Source organism: Ceraceosorus guamensis (assembly GCF_003144195.1).
Source record: "Ceraceosorus guamensis strain MCA 4658 unplaced genomic scaffold IE81scaffold_4, whole genome shotgun sequence".
Taxonomy (NCBI): Eukaryota; Fungi; Basidiomycota; class Exobasidiomycetes; order Ceraceosorales; family Ceraceosoraceae; genus Ceraceosorus; species Ceraceosorus guamensis.
Window position 1 is genome coordinate 624547 of NW_020289999.1, and position 21671 is coordinate 646217.

Sequence of the window (21671 nt, forward strand, 5' to 3'; positions counted from 1 at the left end):
GCCACCCAGATGAGACCAATGGACGATACCTCCCTCCGACTCATGGGCCCGCTGCTCGCTGCACGGAGTGTAAGAAGTCGTGTGCTCGTCTTCTTTAGATGATCGTGCCTACACTGTTCATCGTACCTTTGTTTTTGGGGTTGTGGCTACGGGCATGGCTACACTCCTTATTGTCGAATTTGAGCGAATCGCTGGTAGGGGATCACTCAAATTCACGATTCCCACGTCGCATGATGATGCTTAAGCCAATTTCTTCTGGGCTTCATGCAGCCTTTGATCGCAGATGTTGGGCAGCAGGTGACGTAAGGTACACGCTTTTGATCTGGCTGCAGATGGATGGCAGCATGGACACATGCTGTACATACGCGTGGGATGCTGTCCCCATGCAGGCAAGACCCTGTCTCCCGCACGCCCATCACAAGAAATCGAGTTGGTCAAAAGTTCGCGCTTAGGTGATGAATGCGCAGGCCGTAGAACTTGCTTGCTTGCTGGGCTGTGCAAACCCCTGTGATGATGATGATGACGAATGCTGCGCGGACTGTTGAGTTCCGCAATTTGTGCTTAGGTGAGCGGCACCGCCGATGTGGAAATGCACGCTATAGCGACGAGATCACACGGCGGGCCATGCTTGCTCGATGCGGAGTCGCGTTAGTGTGGAGCGCGTAGACCCGTGCTTGCTTGGGTAAGCGCGGTCCCCATCGTGGCTGACACATGCGGCGCCGTGCGCAGAGGATGGAAGTACTTTGAGAGAGATGTGTGGAGCTTTGATGCTGACCCTAGGAATCGTGAATCGTCAGCTGCTCTGTTCATATAAGGATACGTTACGAGTGTCAGGCCAACGTGTTTTGAGTGCGTTGCCCACTTGACACCATCACCTTGACCAAACGCAAAGGCCAAACAGCATCCTCCGATCCATCTGGCCGGGTCTCGCTTGCGCGGATCTTCAAGCTGCTGCTGTACACACAGCCAACGCGGTCAGCTCTTCTCATTGCCTCTCTAGCAAACACTCTTCTGCCTATCAAACAGAGCTATCGCTTTAGCTCGACTCTCAAGCCACACGGCGTCCCTCTTGCCAACATGCCCGACGCATCGACCAGTTCGAGCACTTTGCCGGGTGCAACAGCCAGCACCAAGGGCGGAAGCAAGGCGAAGAGTGCAGCTGCGCCCAAGCGCATAGCCATCGTAGGAGCTGGTGTTTCAGGTCTAGCATCCGCCTATTCCTTTTCCTTGGCAGCTGAAAAGTTCAAAGTGACGGTACTGGAAGCGGGTCCGTGCGTAGGTGGTTCAGCCTACTCGCATCAATTACCAGCTGCGCGCACCTCAAAGCCGGACGAAACTTCGCCCAACGGTGCTAACACAGGAAGCGCTTTGGACTTGGGCGCAGAGTACATCAACGAAGGCGTGCAGGGCATCTCTCCCGCTTTTCACAACACCTTCAAGGTGATGGAGGATGTGCTGGGTTTCAAGGCGCAGGAAGTCGGCCTGCAAATCTCGTTTGGGAAGGGAGAGGAGGAGTTTTGGTCGAACCTTTACCCAAGCAAACTTGTCGATCGCTTCAGGGATGATATCAAAAAGGTGAGGGATATGTGCGCAAGTGCAAGTGGTGGTGGTGAAGTGGTTGCAGAGCGCGCCCCCCTCTTTCATTTTGCTCACTTTGCCACGCCCCCCTCTCCACTCTGACCTCGCACGCATCAACATGACAGTTTGGACGCGCACTGAATACCATCAAGACTTTTGAGCCCATCTTTGCGCTCATTCCCATCAGCGCCACCATGAAGATCTTTCGCTTCTCACCCGAATTTGGCGAGCGCATGGTCTTTCCACTGGTAGCGCTCTTCTTTGGCACGGGAAACGAGACGAAGCACGTGTCTACTGCCATCCTGGAACGCGTCTTCAAGGATCCTTCGATGCGCCTGTTTGAATTCAGCGAGGAGTCGCTTTTGGCTTCTGTGCCTACTATGATGGCCTTTCCTGAATTGGCGCGCATGTATGGCAATTGGAGAAAAGTAATCACGAGCACCGGCAATGTAGAGGTCAAGACGGATGCGCCGGTGAAGAGCGTTGTTAGGGGGACAAAGGAGGCGAAGCGCAAAGGAGGAAACGTCCTCGTCACTTATCAAGATGGCAAAGATGGTCAAGAGGTGGAAGGCGTGTTTGATGAAGTCATCTTTGCTTGCGATGCTGATTCGGCACTCAAGATTTTGAAGGCTGGCAACGGACCTTCGTGGAAGGAGAACAAGGTGCTGGGCAACGTGTACTACCTCGACGATGTCAGCGTCACACATACCGATCTCGCGTACATGGAGAAGCACTACGAAGTGCACTACACCGACAAGTACAATGCCAATCGCAAAGACGAAGAGTCGCAGAAATCTTTCGACTTTGCGAAGAAGAATTGGAAACCTCTTTATTTGATCAAGGAATACAAGGATGATCCTGCGCTCATCGAAATGTCTTTTGACTTGACGGTATATCAACCGCAGTTCAAGCAAATTCAACCGACGGGACTCGGAGCGCGCACGCAGCCTTCCGACGCACCTCCGCACGAGCGATTGGGCATTCCTTCAGGGCAGAATGCGGCCACGGCCCCTCGTCCTTGGGCGACGGAAGAGCAACCGGAGCCTCCAATCGATCGACACGTCTTCCAGACCATCTTCCTCAACAAGGCGGACAGCAAGCGCTGGACCAAGGAAGAGTTGGATCCCGAAAAGGTGCTGTTTGAGAAGTGGTGGAAGCAGCAAAGTCATCGATGGCAGCATTACGGAGGTACCGTGGCTTGGATGTGGTCCATCAATGGCGCTAATCACACCACCTATGCTGGCGCTTGGACGCTCGTCAATTGCCAAGAAGTGGGCATCGTCAGCGGGTTTGCGGCGGCTTATTCCCTCGGAGCTCCTTACCCTTTCATCGAGGATCAGGAGTCGGCTAGGTTGTTCAAGGGTTACCTCGCCCTAATGCACGCTTCTAGAGCTCGTAAAGAGGATAGAAGCGGATGGTTCATGTAGACTCTGTGCGCCCAAAATCTCTCGAAATCTTAGCTGATCCTCAGCTTGGCTCGTTCGTCTCTTGGCCTGTTCGATACCTCACCACACACGCATGCATCGTTGTAAGGAGCTAAATACACATTTTGACTTCTGCGCCTCGTTTGTGGATGTTTAATTGGGTGTCACATGTGGTTGGATGCCACACCCATTCCATCCCGAGTCGATCAGAAGGTTGGTGGTCATGAGTCGGGGAGTAGCACCCTTCCTTGTGCTTTGCTTGCTGACAAATGCGCGAAGTCGAGCCTCGTCCTTCTTTGAATCTTGATATGCACGTGACTGACACAAGTGGAGGCGTTTTCAAGACTCCGCCTTAGATTTTGCAACCCAACGACTTCAAACTTCCCGTCAACTCAATTCATAGTGAGTCGGTCCAGCTGCTGGGAGCCTTGATGTGGATCTCACACTCACGACTCTTGACTCACGACACTTGACTCCATGGACGCTTGACGCACGTTCCCCATATCCATCCACACAATCTTCGCCCTGCAAGACAATCACCGTGTCTCTATCGGAATAAATTGGGCTGTGGACCGCTCGCGTGATGACGATGCCCAGGTCGAGCATATTCATTTGGAGGAGAATAGGCTGCGCTGAGCGTAAGCCTTTGCCTGCTCTCGTTTCACATCGCACCTCCTCACGACGCCTCTTGAGCCACACCTGCTCCGTCCATCTATCCTCCTCCTCTCGACTCGACCAGCACAAGCACAAATTAACACCAGCAGAATCTTGCGCGCAATTGGTAGCTCAGCGAGATCATCCTTCCAACTTGTCTGCGCGATTTTACCCGGCTCATCTGAGGCGACATTTCTTGGCCATCAGAGCTTTTAATGTGGAGACGGCTAGTGTCAAGGATAACGTGTCCAATCCGACGCTGGGACGCATACGAGTTGGTTGGTGGAGAGATGCTGTGAGGGGAGCTTTTGATGTGAGTAGAAGCCAAGAGGAATGTGAATGATGAGCATACCAGCACGCGTTGCTTTCACTTTCGAGATGGACTGGAGCTTGAGCTCTCCTCGAGACGAGGAGACACGCGCGGCTGGCATTCCTCCGCTTTTCGAGCTACGGATACATGGGGGCCGCATTGAGCCGAAGCTTTCATCATCTCTGCCAGCTGGCCTAGGAATGCTCACGCTGCGCAATGCTCGCTCTATTACCACTCACCGCTGCAGAACAAGGCCACCCAGCACCCTACAGTGGAGGCGCTCCGAGATGCCATACACGATCCAGCCGTGCTCGCAAATGGCGGGCTGATGGAGGACCACTTCATCCGGATCATCGACGCCCGTGTGAGTAAGTGAGGGTGCTCGCCTTCGCACAGGCCCAGCCAGGAACGCTCAGTGCCGTTCGGATCAGCGTTGCCACACATGCGGCTCCCTCCCTTACGCATTCTTCCCTACCTGCTACTTTTCCTTAGGAAAACGACGTGCTAGCTCCGTCCGTACCGCCACTCTTGTCGGAAATCGAGAGCTACTCGGAAGGAACAGCTTCGCGTCTTCAGTACCTCTCTTTGAACCTGCTCGGCATCTCCCGCGCCTCTCTGGACCAAATCTTTTCGCACTTGGGTAAAGCGACTGGCTTGACCACTTTGCTTTCCGCATTCCCATATGCGGCTGGCTTTGGACCTGCTGCAAGCATCGGTGCAGCAGCACCTTCGGGTACTGCTGCGGAGACGCGCACTGCGGCAGGATCGCAGGTGGGTCAGGATGTGGGAAGGGCTTTGCATTCTGGTAGTCCTACTCCTACCACACCTCAATCCGGCGCAGCTTCTCGAATCCCTATTTCGGCTTCTCAAAGACGCATCTCGCTGCCTAGAGAATACCTGGGTGCGCACAATGTGGTGGAGGAGCAGGTATTCAGGTTGGGCCCAAAGGCGCAGGGATTGCAAGATGCAGTGTTCGATACGGCTACGAGGGCCAATGATTATTTCATCAGCGCTAGGAAAGAGATCGAGGGCTTGCAGGGAGGTAGGCTACCGGAAGAAGTTGTCGGCGTGCTTCTGAGCTCGGTGAGTGGCCCTCTGATCGCGCCACATCACAATCAGAATCTTCTCTCCGAAAGAGTCGCGCGCATCGATTGATCCGAAGGCTCATGTTCCCTCCCCCTGCTCTTGCTCTTGCCATCCACCGCACACCTCTCTACACACACGCCAAAGGTCAATCCCCTCCTCTTTCTGAGACAACTCGAAAAGGTGGACTTTGACGTGTTTGACCCCTCTTTGCAAGAAGTCGCAACTGGCAGAGGCTGGAAATTGCCCTGGGAAATGTGGAAGGTTCGAAGGAGGGGAAACATCTGAGCCGGCTTGCTCTCCCTCTGCGTCTCTTTGCTTGAGCAACTTTTCACTCTTCAGACGCTTCTGCAGGCAATGCGAGCCTAAGCAAAAGCATCGCAAGTGGTGAGCATTGTGGATCTCATTGATTCGAAAGTCTGCGAGTATGATCTTCCTTTCTGCGTTATTGTGACAATGAAGTTGGGAAAAGAGAATGGGTGACTCTAGGTATGCTTAAATGGCTGGATTCGTGTGGATTCAAAGGAGAGGTGAGAAGAGGACTGAATGAACTTTTGGACTGTCCATAGGACCTCGTGTGGGGCACCAAGAGTGGCGCGTGTCTTGATGTGTCTCCGAGCATACCTGCCGATGTGTATGGCGCTTGGCATAGTGCCCAAATGCCGTCTTTCGCCCTGCTTGATTGTGTTCAGTGTGCGAGAGAACGCGTCCAACATTTACGTGCTTGGAGAGTCGGTCGCCTTTCGATTCACTGCGCTCTCTGTTTGCCCTTCGCTTTCGCACTCAGTCGCTTCTCCTCTTCCTCTTCCTCTTCCTCTTCCTCCTCCTCTTCTGGCTTCGTCGCCTTTGGATCAATTGCAACAGCGGGGCCATTTCCCAATCCAGCGCCCAAGAATCCCTTGAGTCCCTTTCTCTCCTTTTCCAGCTTTGCCTTGAGGAACTTTTCCAAATCACTGAGCTCCCTTTCGATCAGCGGCTTTTCGCTTGCGGAGATGTTGCTCTTCTTGAGCAACACTTGTAGCTCGCTCTGAGCCTTGTAGTGCTCCTTCAAGGCTATCTGAGCCAGCGCGTGTCGGTAGGATGCTTTGGTGTTGTTTGCATTGTGCGTGAGCGCTTTGGAAGAGGCTTCGAGCGCTCGCTTGCCATTCTCGAGCTTGGAAGGCAGGTATGCGTCAGTCAGCTGGAGTGATGCTCGTTCAAGCAGCCGTTCCTCACCTTCAAGTAACAGGCAGCCATCTATTATGGGCGCATACAAGCGTGTCAGTCCATGACACGAAACGCTTGTCTAGCCGAAAGATGTACCGAGAGACGCGGTTCGGGTACGCACGTTGCTGTGGATCATACTGAGCTGCAGCTTCTTCTCTGATCCGGTAAAGAGATGAGCGTGCAAGAGGGCGTCAGCTTGTAGGCGGAATCACGATGGCATTTCGACATCTACGATGCTGAAGGACTCGCCATCTTTCTCCTCGTCGGGCTGATCAGCTCCTTCGCTGACTCCCATAGCAGTCTGCATCGGATTTGCAGCCAGTCCCTCGAGGTTCTGCAAGTCGGCAGGATGACGTTAGACGGTCCCATCCATGATCATAGCACCATTTCGCAACTTTTGCAAGTGACTCTTGCCCGCGCGCAGCACACAGCACGCACCAGTACAGCTTCCCAATACTTTCTCAGTGCAGACTTGGGATCTCCCTTGGCAAAGATGCCATTGCCTTCATCTTTGAGTTTCTTGGCTTGCGCCAACTTAGCCCTGATTGCCTCTTCCTTGGAATCCTGATTGGATGCCTGAGTAGGCTCTGGAGACGCGGATGCGGTTGCGGCTGCGGCTGCCTCGGCTGGCACGACGTCCTTGCCTTCGAGTTGCTTGACGCTTTCCTTCATGGTCTCTGTCCTGGGGACGCCATCAAACGCATCCACCCCTGTGTTTACCATGCTGCCCCCCGAGATACCCTTGGACGGTAATTGGTGGTGCGATGCTGAGTTCGGAAGGGGGGGAGCATGTGAAGCTGCGTAAGGGTCTCGGATGAGAGCTTGCGCCTGAACCTCAGTCTGCTTTCAGAACTCTCGACAAGGCGACGAAGTGGCTTTGACTTTAGAGGGAAATGTGCCTGCCGACTGGCTGTGGTGACGAGTTAGGTTGAAGATGGACGGTGAGCTGACTTTCTACACCGAGTCGCCCGTATCTCTGATCTGAATCAAGTCGCGAACGACTCACGTCTTACGGGCACGCCTGATGAGCGTGCGGCCATGCAATCGTGAACAATCACGAATCACGAATGACTTTGATCTTCTGCACCGCGAACTGCGCTTTTTCGACAGCATGGCTCGAGCGCGGATGCAGCGACACGTGATTTGATTGGTGATTTGGTGCGATCGTGCAGCACAGGTCAAAGAAGAAATTAAGGTGTTGCTGTGTGTGTGTGGACGGTGGTGCATTGGGGCGAGCTGCGTTGCATGTCGACCTGCTGAGAGATATCTCGTGTTGGAACTCGAAAGCTTGCAAGCGCGCGCTCTCAATCGTGAATCCCTCGTCTTGCAGCACACTCACACTAACATTCACCACAACTGTGACTCTAGCTCGCGACTGCAACAGCAGTTGAAACACCTTCTTCAAGCCCCTTTCTTTGCGCCGCTCGTCCCTGGCTGTACCTTGCACAATCGGAGATCCCATTTCACCCCCCACCTTACACCTCCATCGCACACCGCCCTCCAAGTCAAGCATCATGGCAGACAAACCAACGGAAGGTCTGGATGCCATCACGGCGCGCATCAACAGCCTCATGAACAAGGGCGCGTCACCCGCAGCTAGCAAAGACGCGGCTGGCTCTGGGGTGCCTGCTGCAAATGGTGGAGATGCGGACAAGGCCAAAGAAGGTGAAGCTGAGGGCGCCAGCGCAGCTGAGCCTAGTGCCCCCGAGGGCAAAGGTCTTGGTGAGTGCGGCACCGTCCGGACCTTTGCACGCCACTGGCAGATGATCTGACGGCTGTATTCACATTATGATACCGGTGCGCCGATCCAGACTCCACACTGGTAGAGTCCTCTCACGATGTCAAGGTGACGTTGGCGGATCAACAGGCGGATCCCAACTCGCCGCTCTTCTCCGTCAAGTCGTTCGAGCAGCTGGGTCTAGCCCCCGAGCTGCTCAAGGGCATCTACTCCATGAAATATCAAAAGCCAAGCAAAATCCAGGAGAGAGCTTTGCCTTTACTTTTGCAAAATCCTCCCAGAAACATGATCGGGCAAAGTCAGAGCGGCACGGGAAAGACCGCTGCGTTTGTCCTCACCATGCTTAGCAGAGTCGACTTTGCTATCAACAAGCCTCAGGCTATCGCTCTCGCACGTGAGTGCTGTGTCTGGTCAAGGTCACTGCCAGCGGAGACTGATGTGAACCGAAATGCCCCTCCGGTGTCGCAGCTTCCCGAGAGTTGGCTCGTCAGATCATGGACGTAGTGAGGGAGATGGGCAAATTCACCCCAGTAAAGACGGCCTACGCGATCCCAGACGGCATCAAAAGAGGCGAAAAGGTGGACGCTCATATCATCGTGGGAACACCTGGCAAGTCGTTCGACCTGATCAAGAATAGAAGCATCGATACAAGTCAGATCAAAGTGTTTGTGCTGGATGAGGCGGACAACATGCTCGACCAGCAGAGCTTGGGAGAGCAGAGTATCAGGGTCAAAAAGTGAGTGCAGAAACCTTGGCTCAGGACTGGTGAAGCTTTTGAGAAACGTCGGCACGGCTTTTATGCGTAGGCCGAAAGAGACTGATAAACTTCGCTGACGTATTGGCCCACTGCTCTGGCGATCAAGCACAATGCCAAAATCGTGCCAGCTGGTCCTCTTCAGTGCCACGTTCCCCGACGTCGTTCGCGAGTTTGCGGCCCGTCTCGCCCCTTCAGCCAATGAGATTCGTCTCAAGCAGGAAGAGCTGTCCGTCGATCTCATCAGACAATTCTATATGGATTGCAATTCGGAGGAGCACAAGTACGACGTGCTTGTTGAACTCTACAATCTGCTCACCATCGGTCAAAGTATCATCTTTTGTGCCGTGAGTAAACTTTGAGGGGGGAACAAGGGGGTCGAGGCGCAGACGCGATGGGGGCAAAGGGGAGACTGACAGCGAGCTGCGCGCATGCGAATTTGACAATGCCCAACAGAGACGAGAAACTGCGGATCGGATTGCGCAGAAGATGACCGCAGAGGGTCACAAAGTGGACTCGCTGCATGGCAAGCTAGAGACAGCTGATCGAGACAAGACGATCGACGCTTTCAGGGAAGGCAAGAGCAAAGGTGAGGGTGCAACTCGAATCCTTCGTTTGTATGAGTCGAGTACTCCAAACTCAAGCCTACGATCATCGCGCTTGCCCGCGTCCCGCCGCAGTCCTCATCAGCACCAATGTCATTGCTCGTGGCATTGATATACAACAGGTCACGCTGGTCATCAACTATGATATGCCACTCACCCAAGGCGGCGTACCAGACTCGGAGACATACCTGCACCGTATCGGTGAGTGAACACAATCTCTCGGGGTTGACTTGGCCGGCCAAGCTACCGAGCTGACTAGCAGCCCTCACCTTCTCCGCTTCTTGTCACTTGGATCTGTCCGCGCGCCCGTCCATGGCGAAATTTGCACATCACACTTAGGCCGAACGGGAAGATTCGGACGCAAGGGAGTAAGCATCAACTTCGTGCACGACAAGAAATCTTGGGAGCATATGCACACTGTGGAGACGGACCTCAAATGCCAGATCACTAGGGTGCAGACGGACGATCTGGAGGCTATGGAAAGCACCATCAAGCAAGGTGAGTCTGATGCGTCGCACGCAGAGAAGCGAATGTCGCTTTCAGAAGAAGGACTAAGCCTGATCGATGGACTTCTCTGCGCTAAAATCACAGCGCTCAAGGGCTAAAGGAGCCGATGCCGCACCGCGAGAGCGGTTGCGAGTCTGCGTTGCCATGTCCACCAAAAGAGCCGCATCCCTTTTCAGCCTACACAAGAAAGACGAGCAGTCTGCTATACCACTCGATCCACGCGCGACCCGTTGGGGCTTCTGAAACACCCGACATGCTGTTCCTCTTTTCACTGCACGCGCTGGGCTTGTTCAGGTCGCCCGCTTTACCCATTTTTGAGATGTTGGTACACACACCGAGTCTGTCCCTCACCCTTGGGCTTGCGATGAGGCGTGAATGAGATGTGCTCCATCGACCCTTGCTCCGAGGAGGTGGGTCATCCGAGCTAAGAGAAGGCTTCGAGATGTGCGACGCACTGTGCTTGGAAGCCGAATGTCAAGGATAAGAGTGAGAAATGAAGCGTCCATCTTACACTGATCGTGAAGTCGAGGCTGTGGAGGCGAGTCGAGAAGCCCGTCGTGGAGGGCTTTGAATCAAGAATGCGAGGTTCACAGATTCACCACTCGAGATTCACATTATAAAAAATTGTGATTATTCGCGATTCAAAGAGATTCATGTGATTCACCATTTTAAATTCCAGATTCGTTCGATACCTGATTCAAAATTCCGACCAAGGCTGCCAATCACGTGACAGCGCAGTTCTTCGAAGCATAAAAATTGCCGCGGCGGGCGCTTATTCTTGATTCAAGATTTGCAGCGTGCATGCATGGTTGCCTGCTGGGAAAGATTCTTGATTCACGACCCCAGCATAATTTTTGGCCTGTGGTTCCGCCGCAACTTTGCCGCTTTGGGCTCGACTGTGACTGTGACTCTCGTCATCTCAAACACCTCTCGAGGCTTCTTTGATCACGATTGCAGATAGAAGAGCGACTCGGCGCGGCTTTTCCGACTTAGAAGAGGCGCATACCCTCGTCTTGCTCGCGCTGCCTCCTGCCTCTTCGGTCGCGTTGGACGACGTTGGTCACGTCAAGATGTCAGTGATCAACCTGAGCGCCTCCACCTCTGTCCTTTCCCATCCCCATCCCAACCCCGAGCCTGACTCTGCCTCGGCTTTCGCATCAACATCGCAAGCTCCTCACTTCAGAACATCTTACAAACTTAGAAGGAGGCTGCAACCTTTCTATAGCGGTGGAAGTTTGGTCTTCACACCGGATGGGGAGTGGATCGTCAGCACGCTGGACCAGGAAGCTGTCTTCTGTCACTTGAGGACCGGAAAGGTCGCGGGAAAGATACCCAGCGTGAGTTTTGCGAGAGTCTGACACCCAGCATATGCAACATGTGTCAAGCCTTCTGATCGCCCATGTATTTTCGATTGCTCTCTCGTAGGACACGGAGGATATTACCTGCCTCACCATCACGCCTGATGGACAGCACCTCATCGTAGCCTCTCGTTCCCTATCGCTACGCATCTTTGCTCTAGAATGGCCATCGTCAGAGCAAGTCGAGCCAAAGCTTCTTCGAACACTGGCCAGAGCACACGATGCGCCCGTAGCCATCCTCTCTGTCGATCCCACATCCACCCTGGTCGCCAGTGGAGCTGCGGACGGCGTGGCGAAAGTGTGGGATGTTGTGGGAGGCTTCTGCACGCACGTGTTCAGGGGACATGGAGGCATTGTCAGCGCGCTCAAGTGGAACTTCTCGACGCCCAATTTGCAAGGTGCACGAGAAGGAGGAGAGAGGAGAATGGAGCTGTTTACGGGAAGCATAGATGGTAGGATACGATGTTGGGATCTCAACGCTCGGATTCAGAACACCGCAAATCACAAGGCGGTCGCTGTCTTGCCTGCTCATGTGTCCGTAGTGAGAGGCCTCGCCCTCTCGTCAGACGGCAATACGCTTATCAGCGGATCTAGAGATCGAACGCTGTCATTTTGGAAGAGGGCACCTTCAACAAGCTCATCCAAGATGCAACGGTGGGAGATGTCAGACACCATCACGGCTGGCGAAGGCATCGAAGTGGCGGACTTCTTGCCGATAGGGTGCAAGGTCGGCTCTGCAGGCTCTAAGAGTGTCCAAGATATCTTTTGGACGGCCGGTTCAGAGGGAGAGGTTCGTCTATGGAGTTTGTCTGGTCGATGCGTCGTCAAGACTCAGCCTGGTGGAAGGTGGGATCGGCAGATGGTCCAACAAAAACAAAGTGGAGAGGAAAATGATCCGGAAGAGGCGAGAGCTGTTGTGGATGCGCACTACTTGCCCACTCTGGACGCGATTGCCAGCATACACGCGGATCAAAATGTCAACTTGCTCAGTACGCCCCGGCCATCTGAGACGGCGACCGCTGCACCTCTCCTGACGCAACTTTTCCAATTAGTTGGATTCAACGACGAGATTGTGGACCTTGCCTTGCTCAACAATGCCCAATCGCTCAAGGGGGAAAGTCACCTTGCGGTGGCAACCAACAGCTCTACTATTCGAGTATATGACTTGGAAAGGGACAGTCAACATGTGCAGATGCTGCCTGTGGAGTCTGCTGATGGCACCGGGCACTCTGCGATCGTCCTGTCCTTAGACAAGAGCTGGGACGGCAAGTGGCTCTTGAGCGGCTCGAAAGACCGCAGCGCGCGCGTCTGGGCTTGGGCGCCTCGCGTTGGGTCCAGTTCACATGCTGTACATGAAGCGACCGATGATGCGCAAGAGTACAATTTAGAAACGAGGGGCACCGCTGGAGAATGGAAATGCGTGGCTGTTGCGGAAGGTCATGCCGAATCCGTGGGTGCTGTGGCGTTTGCTCGGAAACCCGCGACGCCAGGAGCGACAGGAGCACCGTTCATGGTCACTGGATCTCAAGATCGGACAGTCAAAGTCTGGGACTTGTCTTCCCTTTCGAGAGCGCTAGGGCAAGGCGTACCGTCCCAACCCATCAAATTGCAGAGCCTTGCCACGCTCAAAGTGCATGACAAAGACGTCAATGCGCTGGACATTGCGCCCAACAATGCTCTGCTCTTGTCCGGTTCGCAAGATCGGACCGCGAAGCTGTGGACGTTGAGCTACTCGGCGCCGAGCAAGAATAACGGACAGACGGCGAGCGCATCCATCAAGCCGCTTTCGACGTGCAAAGCGCACAAGAGAGGCATTTGGGCCGTCAAATTCTCGCCTGCGGATCCCGCCTTCATCACGGCTTCGGGCGATCGCACGATTCGCATGTGGTCCCTCAAGGACTTTGCCTGCGTCAAGACCTTTGAAGGTCACACGAATGGCGTCTTGAGAGTAGACTTTATGGATCAAAAGGGTATGCAAATCGTCAGCACGGCCAGCGATGGATTGATCAAGGTGTGGAATGTCAAAGATGAAGCGTGCGTGACTACGTTGGACGGACACGATGAGAGGGTGTGGGGACTGGGAGTCAGAAGGGACGGGGAGATCGTAAGCGCTGGGGCGGACAGCAGGATCTGCTTTTGGCAAGACATGACTGTCCAAGATGAGGTCGAGAAGGCCAAAGATAGGGAAATCGCAGTCGAAAGGTGAGCTCAGCATGCCTCGTCGTAACAGGTACTTGCAGATCTGGCTGCTCAATGCGTGCTTTCTTCATCCATCCTACCGACAGAGAACAACAATTCTCCAACTTGCTCACCCTGAAGGACTACAGGAATGCCATTGCGTTGGCTCTGAGGTCCAATCAGCCGAGAAGGTTACTGAGTCTCTTTACGACTGTGAACGCGAACAGACCAGATGGGCAAGGATCTCAAGCTGCAGGACAACTGTTGCAGAGCGCCTTGCAAGCAGCTTATGCGCCGACTGCTTCGGCTGAAGACCCAACACTCAAAGCTTTGCAAGCAGCTGGAGTCTTCTCAGCCAAGTCTAGCGCTGCTCGATTTGCCAATGGAGTAGCAGACAAGCAGGAAGGAAATGCCGACAGCGAGTCGATCACCGGATCGATGGCTGTAGATCAGGTCATTGGCAAGCTGCCACAGCGTCTTTTGAAGCAGCTCTTGTTCTACGTCAGGGATTGGAATACCACTGCTCGCACTGCACCCGTGGCGCAGATCGTCCTTCATGCCATTTTGCGCGCTTACTCGGCCGAGCAGATCATTGACGCTTTCCAGCCGCCCGCCAAATCTTCCTCGGCGGATAATGGAGAGGAGAAACTGCGGGAGGAAGAAGAAGATGATGAGGCAGGGGAGAGCGAGCAGGCTAAAAGGAAAAAGAGGAGAAGTGAAAGAGCGGGACAGATGTACAAGGGAGATTTGAATTCGGTCATTGATGCACTCTTGCCCTACACCGAAAGGCACTATGCGAGAGCCGACAGGATGCTGACGGAGAGCGCTGTGCTGAGCTACACGCTTGCGGCTATGGACAGCGTACTCGGACTGGACTTTGAGATGGATCAGCAAGATGAGCTGCTGGAACAAGAGGGCAGGATGGACGTGGACGATGAGCTCATTGCTGAGAGCGATGGACGAGAGGAGATTTCGTCGGATGAAGAAGAACCAGAATTTTACGAATAGACGTCGGAGCTGGACCTCGTTGCCCTGTTGCTCGAAGCTGTCATTGCAATATTTCAATGCTCATCTCTTTGTAGTGTATGCCAATTCATTGCATCTCCAGCGTTTGGGCTCTAGAACTCTCGATTTCATTGTCGCGCCTGTGCACTCCTTCGTCATTACGAATTGGTGCGCGCTGTGCGTGCGGGCATGACTTGGAGACCTTAAACGTTGCCCAGAGGAGAGTAGGCGTACAGAAGCATCTTGAGGTGGGTGCCTGAAGGAATCCGCTTGGAAATGTCTGCCCAAAGATCTTCTTGCTGCCAAGCGTCCCTTGGTACATCCGGAACGATCTCGTGCAAAACTCTGTACCTGTGACTTTCCAAATCCTCGCCTGCTGGATCCTTCTCGTCCATCAAGGTATTGGCTAACCTCTGTTTGGGCTGCAAAGCTACGTATCTTTCAGCCCAGCTTTTGGAAGCTTGCCATTCCTTGTCTGAATAATGCGTGTGCTCATCGACATACTTCAAATACCTAGCCACCCGATCTTTCTTAAGCATTTTGAAGGACCGAAGCGCGCTTTTCCTGGATTGATAAGAGTCTACCCATTCTTGAAAGATGGGGATGGAAGCTTTGATCCCTTCGGTTTTTGAAGGATGTCCCTTCGCTCGATGAAGCATCGTGTTGATGGTTTGGAATTGGTACGTCAAGGAACGATTGGCAGAGACCATCTGGATTGTTCGATGAGCTGATGCTGCATCTTTGAAAGAGGTGCCGTGCAGCGTCGTCGATGGGTTGTCATCTGTATAGAGATGAGAGGCTCTTTTGCGCTCTTGCTCAGATGTCTCTGATTCTTTGATACGCTTAGAAGAACCCGAAGATGCATTGGAACCTCTTTCAGCCTCTTGCTCTTGCCCTTCTTTGGCTGATTTCCTCTTTGTGCCCGCCATAGTGCTGCTCCTCTTCCAAAAGGCAGGTCGAGATTCCGAAGGTGTTTTGGGGGAAGGGGGAACTTTCAATCACAATCCGGGGAAGCGCATGACATAAGCAGCGCACGCCGCATCCACGCCCACGCGTCAGTACGCTCCCGTAGTCGCGTCTCGCTGCTGCATGCGCTGAGTGGCTCACGCTCGGGTCCCTAATCACCAAATTTCTAAATCATCCGTCACATGGTCGCGACGGCCTCTCCAACTCTGTCGGGGCAGGAGGCACACTTCTGAATCCCTGCCGCCTTTCAGCTGCATTCGCGACATGACAACGAGGCTCACTGCTCAAGTCTCCTTATTCACGAAGCACGGGGCGCTCTTCGTCTCTCAAGCGAATGCAGCCCAAGGCAATCTGCATTCAAAGTGTGGGGATAAGTGCTGATGACGTTCATTCCGATTCTGTGTAGGATGTGATGGGCCTAAGAAGAGGACAAAGGGAGCGAACGGAGAAGGCAGAGGGGATTTCGCTCTCAAACGCCCTTGTAATCCATGTCGCCCTCTCTGTCCCACGTAGATTCGCGTTCTTCAGGTTGAGTTTCTTCCCAAGCGTTCGAGTGCGCGACTGCCTTTGCCGGTATTCCTTGCGCTTCCGCATTGTCCGAAGAAGCGTCGTTGCGCACATTCGAGTTGGTGAGTGGTGCGAGGACAGACATGGGGCTGGAGGAGCCGACTTGTGATTCGGTTCCTGCAAATGGAATCGCGGTAGCCGAAGTGACGTGTCCATAGGCGCTCTGTGCAGCGTGAAACAGCAACCCGCCAAAAGGTCAGCAGACCTGCTCGGTGCAAACAAAGGCAAGACAAACGCAAAATCACCTTTTTCCAAAAGACTGCCTTTTGCGTCTTGAGAGCCTGACGAATAGGCTTGACAAAGGCGCCCAAGCTTTCCGCTCTATCCCTGTCCCCGTCCTTCTCTTTATCGTAGTAAAACCAATTCTCGAGCGGATTTCCCGCCGAGTCCTTGCCCGCTCGCTGAATCGTGCCAAACTGCGGGGCGTCTGGAGAGTGCAAAACGGACTCGAGCAGCTCCACCCAGGCTTTGCGAGCGAATCGTTCAAAGCTCTGTCCTGCTTCGCTCGATGGCCAATCGGGATGCACTTGACCCGCCGAGAGCACGACGGTAGAGCTTGCGACATCGACGTCTGCAGAAGCAGAGACAGTGACCGGGGCTCGCGGTCCTACTTGTCCGCGCAACAGACCTGGCGTAGAAGATAGCACAGAGCGACACGCTTCCGTAGCTGAAATGGTAGCCGTTCGGTGGAAGACGATGGCGCTGGCCAACAGGCCATCAATGTCGTACGAAGGTGCCAAAGCTGCAATGCAATTGCGTGCCAAGCTCACGGAGCTGGGACCCTGCGCACCGCTTGGAGAAGCCGAGCGCGATCCTGGCATCACCTCCGTCGTCTGAGCGGCAGCGCGCAAAGAGCGTCGAGGAGCGCCGGAAGAGAGGCTCGTATCCCTCGTAGGTTCAGACGCAGGAAGAACAAACCGCGCGCGCTTCTTCTGTCGAGTGCCCGTTGGCTTCGCAGTGGCTGCTTGCGCATCGCTTAGATTCTCCCGCGGCGCAGTTGCGCGATCTGATTCGGCTTCTGACAGCTCGCTATCGCTAGAGGATACACCGCTTTGGTTATCCTCTGCAAGGGCTGGTGGTCTGGTGCGCTTTGCGCCTTGTGGCTGTGTTCCGTCCTTAGCTTCGCTTGCGTGACTGTGTCTAGGCTGCTCCGCCTCATCGACGTCCACAAGCTGAACATTGCCGAGCGACAATTTCGCAGGTGCCGTGTTCAGTCTGCCTCGGTTGGTCTGCCGCGTGGGAGATGCAGGTAGGGGCGAGCTGGGCGTCATCTTTTCGCCCTCCGAATCGCTGCCGCTACCACTGGCACTAGCGTCGCTGGAGCTGCTACTGATCCTAAGCTGCGAGCTTCGCAACGGCGCGTGGGGTTTTCGCGGGCTGCTTCCATTCGTCTTTTTGTGAGCGGGAAGCGGTGGAGTGCGACCAATAGTGTTGGACGAGCTTTTGCGTGCCGATATCGGCGGCTTTGCTCGATCATCGATAGCAAAGCGCAGAGCAGTGCCGAAGAAATCCAATTGGGAGCCTTCCTCGCCAGACGCGGAGGGCGTCACGGACCTTGCGGCTGCTTCCTTTTCGCCCCCCGTGCTGGTCTTGAGACTGTACCGAGCGGGTCGCAGTCGAATGACTTGCCCTTCTCTACGCCTTTTGCCGTCCACTACCAAGCCATTTTGGCCCAGAATGCGGATAATAAAGCAACCGGTATCGGACGGAGGCGAAGAAGATAAGGGTCCCTTTTGGTCACTTGACGCGCTGGACTTTGAAGTGGGGAAAGGCAGCCACTCTACGATGGCGTGGACTCTGGACACGTGCCGTGCACTGCTCGGCAAAGGAACGAATTGGGCGGGCTTGGCCCCCAAGCCTTTGCTTGACAGGGGCAGAGGAGGCGGCACGGGCGAGGAGCCGTCAGGACCTTGTTTCGTGCGGCCGAGCAGGAGGGCATGATCGTATGAGCCTAGAAGAAGTAGAGAGGGCGCGCCGGCTGGGTCTTGGGGCGGTAGAGAGCGCATGCCAGCAAGCGAATCCACAGATGTCCTGCCTCCTGAGCACGTCTCACTCAGGCCAAAACCGATGGTGGCATGTGGCTCGCTAGCCGACGTCTCCTGCGCGTTTGCGGTTGGCTTGGGCGGCGCGCTAGAAGCGTCTTCCAGCTTGGAGGGCGAGCTGGGGGCAAATACGCTTGAAGGAGGACTTGACAGACCGTGAGCAAGGCTCGGCGGCGAGCTTGGCGGCGGGGAAGATCGATCCGAGGACATTATCGAATCTCGCGCTTGTTTAGTCTGTATCTCGCGAGTTGTAGGCACTTGACGCGCCGCGTCTACGTTTGCATCCAACATGGAGAGCGGTTGTGATCGAGGCAGTTGCGAGAGCGGATATGCCTGCTTATCCTGGTGCGTCATTGACTGCTTCGTGGGCTCTGCGTTGCCTCCGCCCAGCTGAGCTTCCACCACATCTTGAGAGTCCATCGTGTCAGAGGTGTCGCGTCACGACCTGATATGCGCGCTTCTATCGGATCAGCGTTGGCAGAAATTGGGAGTGACGGGCAAGGCAGATCGAGAGGCAATCTGTCGCGAGTGAGCGGTCAGAGCAAGTGGCATGCCAAGCCCGCGAGGTCGGTCGCTTGCTTGCGGATGACCAAGTGGGGACGAAGGAGTCCTGGGGTCTGCATGAGTGTTGATGAGGAGAGAGGAACACGCGTACGATCCTAATCCAACCCGCGGCTGCTTTGGTGTCTTCGAGCTTTTCCCTCGCGCGGCGCTGCTTAATTGCTGCCAAGGCGCGTCGACGCGACTCAAGACGCGTCGACCGCCGTGCCCGCGCCGATTGCTTTTGCTGAGTATATATAGCTACTGACGGCTGCGCAGCAAAGAAAAGAATCGAGACCATTCGGGCTGAGCTTGCAGTGCCACGCTCTCACCGTGACAATCATTAAATGAAAGACCTTGATCGAGAGGCATATACATACTCAAGACTCACACTCTTGTGAGATTTTCACACTCATACTAGAGAGTATCGAAGGATTAGGCGAAAGGAGAATGGCCGGTGTCCTGCTGCAAGAAGCCGAGGCGGCCAAGACAAGAGGCAACGCTCAATTTGCGAAGGGCAATTTCAGTGAGTGCATGTCTTGCGCCTACCCTTGTGATGTGCCCTCTGGTGTCTTGGTTTGACACTCTCATTCGCAACTTCGGCAGCGGCTGCAATCGAAGAGTATGCAGAAGCTTTATCAGCTGCTTCTGCCCATGTCGACGTTCAACAGAAGCTCGCGGGCCCGCTATATCTCAACAGGTGTCTTTGCTTTCTCAAGCTCGAACAGCCCGCAAGAGCCGAGTCCGATGCTGACGCCGCAATCAAGCTGCTGGGGACGGATGCCTCGAGCGTGTCGTCGCGCGGCAAAGCATTCTACAGAAGAGGTCTGGCAAGGATAGGTCAAGGAAAGGGGCGGCTTGCAGAGCAAGGTGCGTCAATTTGAATGGACCTCAGCACTCAAGTGAACAGCCTTCACTTCTCGGCTGAGCTCCAATCGCGCCTCAATAGACCTTGAAGAGGCGCTAGGACTGACTCCTTCGTCCGAAGAGATCAAGAAGGCGCTGAAGAGAGCTCAGGCATGTAGCGTCAATGAGGACGAAGCGACATCCAAAGTCGCACCTGTGAATGATCGTGTAACTGAGAGTCAACGGTCTGACACGAGCCTCCGCGCTGGTGGACTCGACTCTACATCAGCAGGCCCAAGCTCCAGCGTCGATGCTGCTCGAGCTTTTCTCCAACGAGTCAATGATCCGGCTCACGCTGAGAGCTCACAGGGGCCGAGCAGAACGCATGATCCCGTTCCAGAGAAGTTTCCTGGCGAATCTGGAGGATTCTTGCGCGAGAGAAGTACCAGGCTTATCACTCATGAGAATTTTAGCGCTTCGACGTCGTATCGCCCTAGTGATACGCAGCTCAGTCCAGCCAAGAGCGATCACCAAGCTGCGACGGCGGAGGCGCGAAACGGCTCACCAGTATCCCGCACCGCTGCTTCACTCTCATTTGGCACCCGCGCCTCTCCCTCTGCACCAATTAAATTCTCAAGCGAGCGAAAAGGAGGTTCGCTGAGTGCTTTTGAATTTGACAAGAGGTGGAGAGAGATCTGGGCTGCTGGGCAAGGGTCTTGTGGGCAAGAGCACGACTTGAATAGAGCTTTCGCGCTATGGGGATTCCTCGGGGTGAATCTAACATGCGCCTGATGCTCCTGTGGCGCCCTCTTCTGACGTTCATTGCCTTCGAACCAACAGAAGCTCGACTTTTCGAAGATACCCAACATCCTGGGCTCACTGCTAGAGCCGGAGCTCCTAGTGCAACTTCTTCAAGGCTTCTCGCACGTGCTTCGAATTTCAACGCAGGCAAGTCTTGGAGCAGACATACAGCTCCGAGACGTCGAGACGCAATTCCTTGTTGCATTGTCTGCGCTACCAAAATGCCAACGCTTCGAGACCAGCTTGATGTTTCTTGATGAGCAAGAACGCAGCTGTGAGTCCTTCGAAGCGTCGTCAATCTTATTGCTCGCTGCGTCGCGCTCATACTTGATCACTTTACAGCTATGCGAGATCTCGTCAGGCCCTATGCCAATAAGCTCGACGACACGATCAAGAAGAGCTGGGCGGGTCTCTAATCCAATTCACACTCAGGCCTGGACTCAGTTCTTCCCTCTGGATTCCATGCTCAGTTCACGAACCAAGATGGCCGTCCAATCTGGACTCAAAAATTGATGAATCATGAACAAGACGGGCAACCCAAAAGGTCACGTGAATAAAATTCCGCCAGCCTTCAGTCCCACCACTCCGGCATGGAAATTATCCCGGATCCGACTTCCGCAGAAATGGATCTCGGCTTGCTCATCGGGCACGTCTTGGACCCCTCTGACGACGTGCCTGCTCGGCTTTCGCCTCGGGCATGCCCAACAAAGCTCAAGCGTGCAGGGGGTGCGCGAGGCTGTCAGACCGCCGTGCGCCTCTCACCACGTCCATCAGCCTCTAAGACTCTGCGAGGCACCAGATAGCTTCGAGAGTCACGAGGTGTATTAGCCAAATGCGCATACTCACACGCTGGTACTTGCTGAGCCCGGCGTGCTTGCCTTTGATCGCTCTACGCAGACCAGGCGTCAGAACGCACAGCATTTGTCCCCCCCCCCCGCAAAGGAAGTCGCGCCCCACATGCGATTGTTACGAGAGATCGTGGCGCAAATCTTGCGCTGGTGAGGTCTCACACGAGTGTCGACTTGCTTCGCTGCGATAATAATACCAGATCCAACAGCACTCTAGCTGCTCAGAGATGCATCCGCCAACAGTGCGCTGCCTCATGCCAGCCCTGATGAGTGTCCAAGGTCGGTCGAGAGCAACCGCAGCCTGAATGGTCCATGAGAGGATGAAAGTGGACGGAAGTCGGCCTTGCTCGAGAAATAAGCTGCGCCCGGGTACTACCAACGCTCGGGCAGGCGACAGATGCCGCTTGCGTTTGCCCGCTTGGGTAAGTGAAGCCTGTAGCAGCAGCAGCTAGCAGCCTGCATGCTGCTGCTGAGCGCTGCGCTGCGTTGCGTTTAGAACGTGAATCTGCGTACTCCGTCAGGGTGCCTGCGAGGGCTCTGCCGCTTAAGCGTGGTCGGTGGTGGAAAATCACGATGCTGACGCAGATGAAAGGCGCGCATCTGGTGCTGACGTCCGTCTCTTGCTGGACGTTATGTGATGGGTCTGGTGCTCGAGTGCCTA

General features: G+C 54.7%; 8 protein-coding genes across 8 annotated transcripts; 5 read left to right on the top strand and 3 right to left on the bottom strand.

Moving 5' to 3' along the window:
* The first annotated feature begins 799 nt into the window (after positions 1-799).
* Positions 800-3124, top strand: IE81DRAFT_363980 (nucleotide-binding domain-containing protein). Its single transcript, XM_025516826.1, has 2 exons — positions 800-1575; positions 1704-3124. The coding sequence occupies exons 1-2, from the start codon at positions 1078-1080 to the stop codon at positions 3003-3005; spliced, it is 1800 nt and encodes a 599-aa protein (XP_025372911.1). The 5' UTR covers positions 800-1077; the 3' UTR covers positions 3006-3124.
* A 467-nt stretch (positions 3125-3591) lies between these two features.
* Positions 3592-5337, top strand: IE81DRAFT_333261 (hypothetical protein; the record flags this gene model as incomplete). Its single annotated transcript, XM_025515363.1, has 4 exons — positions 3592-3969; positions 4214-4330; positions 4459-5049; positions 5233-5337. 4 exons carry the CDS (start codon positions 3592-3594, stop codon positions 5335-5337), a joined length of 1191 nt encoding a protein of 396 aa, XP_025372912.1.
* Positions 5338-5436: 99 nt separating this feature from the next.
* On the bottom strand, positions 5437-7286 carry IE81DRAFT_320054 (hypothetical protein). Its single transcript, XM_025512908.1, has 5 exons — positions 6694-7286; positions 6505-6589; positions 6377-6411; positions 6265-6285; positions 5437-6202 (listed from the first exon to the last, which is right to left on the bottom strand). The coding sequence occupies exons 1-5, from the start codon at positions 6976-6978 to the stop codon at positions 5798-5800; spliced, it is 831 nt and encodes a 276-aa protein (XP_025372913.1). The 5' UTR covers positions 6979-7286; the 3' UTR covers positions 5437-5797.
* A 483-nt stretch (positions 7287-7769) lies between these two features.
* On the top strand, positions 7770-9957 carry IE81DRAFT_327949 (ATP-dependent RNA helicase DBP5; the record flags this gene model as incomplete). Its single annotated transcript, XM_025515091.1, has 8 exons — positions 7770-7977; positions 8067-8387; positions 8462-8729; positions 8893-9094; positions 9204-9336; positions 9428-9553; positions 9692-9850; positions 9875-9957. The coding sequence occupies 8 exons, from the start codon at positions 7770-7772 to the stop codon at positions 9955-9957; spliced, it is 1500 nt and encodes a 499-aa protein (XP_025372914.1).
* A 748-nt stretch (positions 9958-10705) lies between these two features.
* On the top strand, positions 10706-14498 carry IE81DRAFT_308943 (WD40 repeat-like protein). Its single transcript, XM_025512386.1, has 3 exons — positions 10706-11196; positions 11285-13419; positions 13503-14498. Exons 1-3 carry the CDS (start codon positions 10930-10932, stop codon positions 14401-14403), a joined length of 3303 nt encoding a protein of 1100 aa, XP_025372915.1. The 5' UTR covers positions 10706-10929; the 3' UTR covers positions 14404-14498.
* Positions 14499-14520: 22 nt separating this feature from the next.
* On the bottom strand, positions 14521-15369 carry IE81DRAFT_167876 (hypothetical protein). The gene has a single exon (XM_025510594.1). It carries the CDS (start codon positions 15327-15329, stop codon positions 14604-14606), a length of 726 nt encoding a protein of 241 aa, XP_025372916.1. The 5' UTR covers positions 15330-15369; the 3' UTR covers positions 14521-14603.
* A 350-nt stretch (positions 15370-15719) lies between these two features.
* Positions 15720-18717, bottom strand: IE81DRAFT_363985 (hypothetical protein). The gene is made up of 2 exons (XM_025516827.1): positions 16179-18717; positions 15720-16096 (listed from the first exon to the last, which is right to left on the bottom strand). The coding sequence occupies exons 1-2, from the start codon at positions 18393-18395 to the stop codon at positions 15836-15838; spliced, it is 2478 nt and encodes an 825-aa protein (XP_025372917.1). The 5' UTR covers positions 18396-18717; the 3' UTR covers positions 15720-15835.
* A 248-nt stretch (positions 18718-18965) lies between these two features.
* Positions 18966-20578, top strand: IE81DRAFT_344650 (TPR-like protein; the record flags this gene model as incomplete). Its single annotated transcript, XM_025515830.1, has 5 exons — positions 18966-19041; positions 19122-19385; positions 19465-20132; positions 20202-20436; positions 20505-20578. 5 exons carry the CDS (start codon positions 18966-18968, stop codon positions 20576-20578), a joined length of 1317 nt encoding a protein of 438 aa, XP_025372918.1.
* Between the last annotated feature and the right edge of the window lie 1093 nt (positions 20579-21671).